The sequence below is a fragment of the Pelodiscus sinensis genome, chromosome 30 (assembly GCF_052426305.1).
Source record: "Pelodiscus sinensis isolate ZL-2025 chromosome 30, ASM5242630v1, whole genome shotgun sequence".
Taxonomy (NCBI): Eukaryota; Metazoa; Chordata; order Testudines; family Trionychidae; genus Pelodiscus; species Pelodiscus sinensis.
The window spans coordinates 17081478-17091625 of record NC_143081.1 but is presented as its reverse complement, the minus strand read 5'-3'; the positions used below and the strand labels follow the sequence as shown (position 1 = coordinate 17091625).

Below are 10148 nucleotides of genomic sequence, written 5' to 3'. Positions count from 1 at the left end.
GGGAAGCAATTTTACCCAGAAATAGAAACAGGGCTGTAAGATTTGTAAAGTCACACTCTGCTTTGAGGTTCATTGGACACCCTGTTCCAGCTCAGTGACACTTTCTTCTCCAACCCCACAGAGTCTGACTTAGGATCACAGGCATCAGAACTGTGATTCCTAAGTATAGAGTGCCAGGGAGAGCCTTGGGAGGCAGAGAAGTAGAAAGGGTCAAGATAAAATTCTCCATTACTTGGATAGAGGCTGCTGTGTTGAGCGTGAAGGTGATGGGGGAAGGAGGAAATGCCTCAAATTCACCATAGTTGCCCTGAAATAGCACTGAAACTAAAACACCACATTTTGCTCTCTCTGTTCCCCATTTTTTTTAGCATCTAGATAATTCAGGCCATGGGGGTCACCCAGATGCCATGGATAGTCCCCGGGAGTTCTGGGTCATCACACACAGCTGCCTCTCCCCCAGCTCTAGGCTGCCAAGGGCAGTGGGAGATCCTCAGAGCTCCGAGCCACAGGTGGTGGGGGGCAGTGTTCCCTCTAACATTTTCCATCCTTGGGTGGTTTTAAATTTCTTATGTGCACCACCTATATTGAGATTCTGTGAGGATGTGCAGCATGTCCCAGTACAAACAAAAAACCTAAGTATAAATATGTATTTTAAACAGTCCATAGGTACGGAAGAATATATTAAAACAAGAGACAATTAACAAGGCACAATGCTTAAGATGTTTAATATGAAATCAAATAAAGAAAATTAACACTACCCTTGGAGTACATGTATTATTGTCCTAACAACTCGAGCTAGTAAACACACCAACATGGGACAGACTGCAAATAGCTATATAAATAAATCAAAGACATGGCCATTAAGCATAAAAAATATGCACAACTTTCAGATGCTAAACAAATATATGAGTCAACTAGAAATAGTCACGCTCTCCTGGAAAATATTAATACAATATTTACTGATATTGGAAAGAATAGTAAAAGGCGTTCTTCACTCAGGCTTATGCACTTTCACTAGGGAAAGTTTAGGATCCATACTACACAAATGAAATAGAAACCTATAAAAACTGATGAAAGTTCTTGTTTGAAACCTTCATTTTGTGTGTATCACTAACTCAAAGAGTAGAAGACCCAGAGCATTTGTCCAGAATCCAACTAACTGAAAGGCCAAACACATTAAACAGGAGCCATGGTAAAGTTCTTCCAGTTTTAACAATGTAACATGTAATAACTACTAACACAGGGTTTTTAAAAAAAATCATTAAGATCAGAGTTTGCATTAATTTACAACACTACAAAAAATATGTTAAAAATCCTTTCTTTTCTGATGGTAAGCTAGAGGAGATTGCTGAGTTTCCTCACAGGAAGCTGCAGGAAAACCCAGCTGCTATAATCAAACCTCTCAGCTGGGAGACTGCACCTGCAAACTCTCCTCCTGTCTCAGCCATGTACTTAGTCTTGCCCTTCTCCTTACGTTTCCTTTCCTACCTGCAAGCTCATTGTCTGGAGCAGGGAGCGTCTGCTGTTGAGGGCGTGTCCCTTCCCAGTCAGGAAGCTCTTAGGGCTGCCAGGTGTTGGTTTTGAACCAGACAGTCCGGTATTTGAGGGTTCTGTCCAGGAAACAAATTGAGAAAATACCGGACACATAAAATGTCGGGTATTTTCTAACTAGGTAAGTTTTAGTATTATTAGGAATATCAGTACGTAGCTGCGTACGGCCTGGCTGGTAGACGTGCTCATGTTGTGTGAGCATGTCTACCAGCCAGGCAGTCTGCAACTATGCGAGGGGGGGGGGGGGGCGCAGGGCAGGAGAGAATCTCCAGAGCCGGACTCGCTCGTGCTTTGCCGGGACAGTGTGAGAGACGGGCAGAGCCCTGGGATCTGCGTGCGCCGGAGTCAGTCCCGCTCTCCGCCGGCCAATTCTATCCCCCCGCTCCATCCCCCGGCCAGCCCCCAACCCCCTCCCGGCCAGCCCTGCTTCCCGCCAACCAGTTCTCCCCCCCCCACCCAATCTCCCCCAGCCAGCCCCACTGCCCCCGACTCCCCCCACCAACTCTGTTTCCCGCCAGCCAGTTCCCCCCACCTCCCCCCAGCCAGCCCTGCTTCCCACCGTCCGGTTTCACACACCCCCTCCCAGCCAGCCCAACTCCCCCACCAGCACTGCTTCCCGCCAGCCAGTTCCCGCACCACCTCCTCCCAGCCAGCCCCGCTGCTCTTGACCCCCCCGCCAGCCCTGCTTCCCACCGTCCGGTTTCACACACCCCGTCCCAGCCAGCCCAACTCCCCCACCAGCACTGCTTCCCACCGGCCGGTTCCCGCACCACCTCCTCCCAGCCAGCCCCGCTGCTCTTGACCCCCCCGCCAGCCCTGCTTCCCACCGTCCGGTTTCACACACCCCGTCCCAGCCAGCCCAACTCCCCCACCAGCACTGCTTCCCACCGGCCGGTTCCCGCACCACCTCCTCCCAGCCAGCCCCACTGCCCCCGACCTTCCCCCTCCTCCTGGCCGGTCCTCCTCCCCCATCTGAGATCAAGTGTGTCCGGTATTTTTTGAAGCCACCTGGTAACCCTAGAAGCTCTCTGTGCCACAGCCCTAAGCCTCTGGGTGGGGCTCATTAAGCAGCTGCAAGCTCTCATGAAAACTTTCCCCAAATGTAAGGCATTTAAAGCAGGGGTCTCCAACTCACATCTAACTTAGGGCCAGTAGCAGTCCTCAAATCCTTCCCGAGACACGGACTCCACCCCCCCCACCCCGCATGCAATCCTAATCCTAAGCAGGCACCCTCCTCTGGCAGGGCTCTGAGAGCATCTCCACTTGCTCCCCAGCAGGTCCCCTGGCCCTACCTGCTCCATTTGGGTGATTTAAAATCCTCCAGGGACCGGTGCCACCACCACCAGCAGTGCAGCACGGCTAGAGGGGCTTCTGATGGCTAGCTCTGTGCTGTTACTGGCACATCCCTGTAGCCCAGGGGAGGGGTGTGCAAAGCCATCTCGGCCATAGAATGGTTTAGAGCAGCTGTCCCAGGCTGTGCTTTGGGGAGCCTGCCGTGGCCACCCCAACCATCCTATGTACAGAACATACTCAGGTTAGCCCGTGGGGTCCTGGGCAGGCCGGGGCTGGTAGCAGGGGTTGGGGTCCAGCCCCCCCACATTTACTGTGGCAGACTTTTCTCTGCTTGGCCACCAACTTCCAGGCCAGCCCAGTTGCTCCACTTTATCACGGCTCTTGTCAACAAATTGAACATGGGGAGGCCCAACCTCTGCTGTTGCCTCGCTCCATGCCCCCTGGTAATCCACAAGGCCTTGTCCCTTAGGAGAAGGCGCTTGAGGGAAAGGATGCAATGGCAGGGGGAGAGGGTGTAGCAGTGGCAAGAAGAGGAGTGGGGGCAGAGCAGGGGCTGAGGCGGAGGGAAGGGTACGGACACAAACCCTCCAAGGTTGCAGGGGCTCACGTGCTGGCAGCCATGCAGGGGCTGGACTGTGGAACTGCTTGGGCTGTTGATGGCCCACAGGCCGTGAGTCTGAGACCTCCGATTTAAAGGGTCTCTCTCCTGCGTGCACTCTCTGATGACTAGTAAGGTGTGACTTCTGAATGAAGCTTTTCCCACAGTCCAAGCATTTATGGGGTCTCTCCCCTGTGTGGATTCTCTGATGATTAGTAAAATTTGTTCTGTCAATGAAACTTTTCCCACAATCGAGGCATTTATAGGGGTTATCATCTTTGTGGATTTTCTGATGCTTAATAAGGTGTGAGCGATGAATGAAATCTTTCCCACACTCAAAACATTTATAAGGTCTTTCTCCTGTATGAATTCTCTCATGTTTAGTAAGGGATGAATGTTCCAGAAAGCTTTTCCCACACTCCAGGCATTTATAGGGTATGTCTCCTGTGTGGATTCTCCCATGTTTAGTAAGGGATGAATGTTCCATAAAACTTTTCCCACACTCAAGGCATTTATAGGATTTTTCTCTCGTGTGGATTCTCCTATGTTTAGTAAGGGTGGAACGTTCCATAAAGGTTTTCCCACATTCAAGGCATTTATAGGGTCTTTCTCCTGTGTGGATTCTCTTATGTTTAGTAAGGGCTGAACATTCCATAAAGGTTTTCCCACACTCCAGGCATTTATAGGGTCTTTCTCCTGTGTGGATTCTCCTGTGTTTAGTGAGGGATGAATGTTCCATAAAACTTTTTTCGCATTCAAGGCATTTATAGGGTCTTTCTCCTGTATGGATTCTCCTATGTTGATTAAGAGATAAACTTCGCATAAAACTTTTCCCACACTCAAGGCATTTATAGGGTCTCTCTCCTGTGTGGGTTCGCTGATGTGTAACAAGCTGTGATTTTTGAATAAAACTTTTCCCACACTCATGGCATATAAAGGGTCTGTCTCCTGTGTGCACTCGCTGGTGTATAATAAACTGTGACTTCTGAATGAAGCTTTTCCCACAATCCAAACATTTATGGGGTCTCTCCCCTGTGTGGATTCTTTTATGCTGAATAAGAGAGGAACTATCCATAAAACTTTTTCCACACTCAAGGCATTTATATGGTCTCTCTCCTGTGTGGATTCTCCTATGTTTAATAAGGTCTGACTTCTGACTGAATGTTTTCCCACAGTCCAAGCATTTATAGGGTTTCTCCCCAGTGTGAGTTCTCTCATGTCTAATAAGAGCTGATTGTGCACTGAAGACTTTTGCACACTCAAGGCATTTATGGCGTCGCTTTCCCATGTGCAGCCTCTGGTGTATAAGACGACATGGCTTCCTACTGAAGCTTTTTCCACAGTCAAGGCATTTGTAGGGTTTCTCTTGATTGGGACTTGTCTGCTGGATTGTAGCTTCCTTGGGTTCCTTGCATGTTCTGCCACGGTGAACAGATTCATCCAGTTCCTTTCTGGGATAATTTCCCTGCTGCATCTCTGATTTGTGCCGATCTACCCAGGCATTTCCCTGTTCCAAGCCTGGGGAAGAATCCGCTTCAGCTCTTCTCAAAAATATCCCCTGTAGTTCCAATTTCCTAAGACCTTCCTGCCATTGATTCTCCTTCTTGTTCTCACTCACTGTCCTGTCACCTGCTGGGAGACAGAATCCAGGCAGAAGTCATTAAGTGTGCTAGCAGCAAAGGACAGAATGGGGAATCACAAAGAGAGAAAACACATAAGAACAGCTGTACTGGGTCAGACCAAAGGTCCATCTAGCCCAGTATCCTGTCTGCCGACAGTGGCCAGCACCAGGTGCCCCAGAGAGGGTGGACTGAAGACAATGATCAAGCAATTTGTCTCCTGCCATCCCTCTCCAGCCTCTGACAAACAGAGGCCAAGGACACCATTTTATCCCCTGGCTAATAGCCTTTTATGGACCTAACCTCCATGAATTTATCTAGCTTCTCTTTAAACTCTTTTATAGTCCTAGCCTTCACAGCCTCCTCTGGCAAGGAGTTCCACAGGTTGACTATACACTGTGTGAAGAAGAACTTTCATTTATTAGTTTTAAACCTGCTACCCATTAATTTAATTTGGCGTCCTCTAGTTCTTCTATTTAGGGAACTAATAAATAACTTTTCTTTATCGGCCCTCTCCACACCACTCATGATTTTATAGACCTTTATCATACCCCCCCCCCCCCGTCTCCTCTTTACTAAACTGAAGAGTCCCAGTCGCATTAACCTCTCCTCATATGGGACCCGTTCCAAACCCCTAATCATTTTAGTTGCCCTTTTCTGAACCCTTTCCAAGGCCATAATATCTTTTTTGAGGTGAGGAGACCACATCTGTACACAGTATTCAAGATGTGGGCGTACCATAGTTTTATACAGGGGCAGTAAGATATTCTGGGTCTTATTTTCTATCCCTTTCCTAATAATTCCTAGCATCCTATTTGCCTTTTTGACCACCGCTGCACACCACGTGGAAGTTTTCAGAGAACTGTCCACGATAACTCCAAGATCCCTTTCCTGATTTGTCGTAGCCAAATTAGCCCCCATCATACTGTACGTATAGTTGGGGTTATTTTTCCCGATGTGCATTACTTTACACTTATCCACATTAAATTTCATTTGCCATTTTGTTGCCCAATCACTGAGTTTGGTGAGATCTTCTTGGAGTCCCTCACAGTCTGCTTCTGTCTTGACTATCCTAAACAGTTTGGTATCATCTGCAAACTTTACTACCTCACTGCTTACCCCTTTCTCCAGATCATTTATGAATAAGTTGAAAAGGATTGGTCCCAGGACTGACCGTTGGGGGACACCACTAGTTACCCCTCTCCATTCTGAAAATTTACCATTTATTCCTACCCTTTGTTTCCTGTCTTTTAACCAGTTCTCAATCCAAGAAAGTACCTTCCCTCTTATCCCATGGCCATGTAATTTACACAAGAACCTTTGGTGAGGGACCTTGTCAAAGGCTTTCTGAAAATCCAAGTATACTATATCTACTGGATCCCCCTTGTCCGCATGTTTGTTAACCCCTTCAAAGAACTCCAATAGATTAGTAAGACAGGATTTCCCTTTACACAAACCATGTTGACTTTTGTCCAATAAATTATGTTCTTCTACATGCTTCACAATTTTATTCTTCACTATTGTTTCGACTAATTTGCCCGGTACTGAAGTTAGACTTACCGGTCTGTAATTGCCAGGATCGCCTCTAGAGCCCTTTTTAAATATTGGTGTCACGTTGGCTACCTTCCAGTCATTAGGTACGGAAGCCGATTTAAAGGATAGGTTACAAACCACAGATAATAGCTCAGCAATTTCCCATTTGAGTTCTTTTAGAACCCTTGGATGAATGCCATCCGGTCCCGGAGATTTGTTAACATTAAGTTTTTCTATTTGTTCCAAAACCTCCTCTAATGACACTTCAATCAGGGACAGTTCCTCAGATTCATCACCCACAAAGGACGGTGCAGATTCAGGAATCTCCCCAACGTCCTCAGCCGTGAAGACCGAAGCAAAGAAATCATTTAGTTTCTCCGCAATGGCTTTATTGTCCTTGGTTGCTCCTTTTATAGCTCGATCATCTAGGGGACCCACAGGTTTTTTAGCAGGCTTCCTGCTTCTAATGTACTTAAAAAAACATGTTGTTATTTCTTTTTGAGTTTTTGGCTAGCTGTTCCTCAAAATTGTTTTTTGCTTTTCTTATTACATTTTTACACTTGATTTGACAGTGTTTATGTTCCTTTCTATTTATCTCACTAGGATTGGACTTCCACTTCTTAAAAGATACCTTTTTGTCCCTCACTGCTTCTTTTACATGGTGGTTAAGCCACGGTGACTCTTTTTTAGGTCTCTTGCTATGTTTTTTAATTTGGGGTATACATTTAAGTTGGGCCTCTATTATGGTGTCTTTAAAAAGTTTCCATGCAGCTTTCAGGGATTTGGCTCTAGTCACTGTGCCTTTTAATTTCTGTTTAACTAACCTCCTCATTTTTGTGTAATTTCCCTTTTTTAAATTAAATGCCAGGGTGCTGGACTGCTGAGGTGTTCTTCTCACCACAGGAATGTTGAATGTTATTATATTATGGTCACTATTCCCAAGCGGTCCGGTAACAGTTATATCCTGGACCTGATCCTGCACTCCACGCAGGACTAAATCGAGAATTGCCTCTCCCCTTGTGGGTTCCTGCACCAGCTGCTCCAAGAAGCAGTCATTTAAGCCATTGAGAAATTTTATCTCCGCTTCTCTTCCTGAGGTGACATGTATCCAGTCAATATGGGGGTAATTAAAATCCCCCATTAGTATAGAGTTCTTTATTTTGGTAGCCTCTCTAGTCTCCCTCAGCATTTCAATGTCAGTATCGCTGTCCTGGTCAGGTGGTCGGTAATATCTCTCTACTGCTAATTTCTTATTATTGTAGCATGGAATTACTATCCATAGCGATTCTATTGAACATGTTGATTCATTTAATATTTTTATTTCATTTGATTCTACATTATCTTTCACATACAGTGCCACTCCGCCACCCACCCGGCCTGCTCTATCCTTTCGATATATTTTATATCCTGGTATGTTTGTGTCCCACAGATTTTCCTCATTCCACCAGGTTTCAGTGATGCCTATTATGTCAATCTCCTCATTTAATACGAGGTACTCTAGTTCACCCATCTTATTAGTCAGACTCCTAGCATTTGTGTACAAGCACTTTAAAAATTTGCCACTGCTTATTTGTCTGCCCTTCCCTGATGCATTGGATTCCTTTATATGAGGTTGTTTGTCTGCTCTGGGCCACCGTTTGCCCTCTCCCCTCCTCTCTTTCTGACTACAGCTTAGACAATCTCTATCAATGGATTCTCCTCTAAGAGAAGTCTCCCTCCGATTTACGTGCATCTTCGCACCAATCGGCTTTCCCCCAAAGAGAGAAAACACAACACAGTCACTGTCGGGACGATCGAAACATTAGATTCTGCCTCCACGTCCCACCCACACACTCCCAGGGAAGTGAAATCAGGGAGGGAAACTGTGACTGATCTTTGCCTTGATGCTATGACGCCTGCTGACTGCAGCCCTGTTCTGGGTGAGATGGAGCAGCATGAGGGCTCTGGCTCACAGCACATTTTGGGAGTCCCAGTTTTTTCCTTCACTCGACAGATGTTTCTCTCTAGTTTCCCTAACTCCTCACCTGTGCAGGTACCTCTTGAGCTCTCCATTTCCTCGATGACCTGGCGATCCAGGACCCACGGCTCTTCCCCTCGTTCCAGATGAGTGATGAGGGAAGGTTTGGGAATGGGAAAACCTGTGCAGGGGGTAAAATGAGGCAAGGTCAGGGTGCATGGAGCATTGGTCACAAGGAATATTCCCAGAGTTTAACATGGCTCTCCAGGGGACTGTGGTCACTCAGAACCCTTGGGAGCAGCAAATATCTGGGGTGGGGATTGTTACACCCTTACTAGGTGTTCTCAGGGTAGAAGTGCTCTGGGGAACTTGCTGCCACACACACAGCTTGGGTGTTAAACTCCTGCCTCTTTCCAAACCTGCAGAACCTACAGCCCTTTCCACATCTGGAGCTAGTCCCAAGACTGCAGGCGAATGGTCTATGAAGGAGAAATACTATATAGGGCAATACCCTGCCTCTGACTCCTTGAAAGCTGGAGAGATGGGGATGACTGAGCACGTCCATTAGGTGCTCCCTCGGAGGGAGTATGGAGAAGCAGGTCTCTCTCACACTAGCATCTGGGATCCGCTGCCTTAATCCAACTGACCAGGGAGAACCTGGCCAGATTCAAACCTATGGCTTCTACTAACCAAGGGGACAGGAATCCTTACCCAGCGAGGTGACCATCTCGTAGTTCTCCTGCATGACGTCCCTGTAGAGAGCTCTCTGAGCAGGGTCCAGCAGAGCCCCTTGCCCCGCAGTGAAATACACAGCCACCTCCTCGAAGGTCACCCGCATCTGAAACAACAGGGGCCCCCACTCAGTGCCTGCTGCCTCAGCTGCAACCCCACTAGTCATGGAGGAGGAAAGCCGGAGAAGCAGAATCCCACCCCACCCTGCTCAGAGCAGCCACGACACTGCAGGAGGTGGGAGATGGTTGGGAACAGGGTAGGCTCTTCTCCTTTCCCACACACCTGCCAGCCATAGGCTGATGCAGGAAGAAGATCTCTGGGAAGTCCCCACAAGATCTACTGGCCCCGGGTCTGGGGAGCAACTTCTCAGCTGGGGGCCACACCTGTGAGGAGTTTTGTTCTCCTCGCCTGGAGGCCAGGTCGGGGAGGAGGGGTTGTTTTTGCTTTTCACTTGTGTGTGGCCCTTGACTTATTTCTCTTTGTCAGTGGCCCTGGACCCCGAAAAGGTTCCCCATTCCTACGTTCGGGGCTGCAGCTCAGGGCCCCAGACCAATGCCCTTAGTCCGGGGCCTTGGGCTGCAGCCCACAAAGCCCCTGTGTTCTGGGCCAGCCCTAGGGGGTGCCACACACTGCTGTTCCTTCCCTGCCCTGACTGGAGCCACATCCCTGCGCTGCTCTGCCCCCACAGCTCACACTGGCTGGGATTCATGGCCAAAGACCTGCAGGGAACCACCTGTGTCCCCGCCACCACCAAATGGGAGCTGCCCCAGGTAAATGCCCTGCACGCCAACCCTCTGCCTTGGTCCTGAGCTCCCTCCCACACCCTAAGTTCCTAACTCTTTCCCACACCCCACACTCCAACCCA

The 10148-nt window shown here is 48.1% G+C and overlaps 1 protein-coding gene across 6 annotated transcripts in view; it reads right to left on the bottom strand.

Moving 5' to 3' along the window:
• Positions 1–697: 697 nt before the first annotated feature.
• Positions 698–10148, bottom strand: part of LOC106731983 (uncharacterized) — a 40290-nt gene continuing 30839 nt past the window's right edge. For 3 of the 6 annotated variants that reach the window (XM_075918167.2, XM_075918164.2, XM_089774299.1), the window contains exons 3-5: positions 9263–9389; positions 8619–8732; positions 2392–5074 (exon numbers count right to left, since the gene is read on the bottom strand). In XM_075918167.2, coding sequence (XP_075774282.2) covers positions 3087–5074; positions 8619–8732; positions 9263–9389 — 2229 coding nt within the window. In that variant the 3' untranslated portion in view covers positions 2392–3086. Of the gene's footprint in view, positions 1611–2390; positions 5075–8618; positions 8733–9262; positions 9390–10148 lie in introns of those variants that run through there. The other 3 variants (XM_075918166.2, XM_075918165.2, XM_089774298.1) reach the window with 3 other exon arrangements.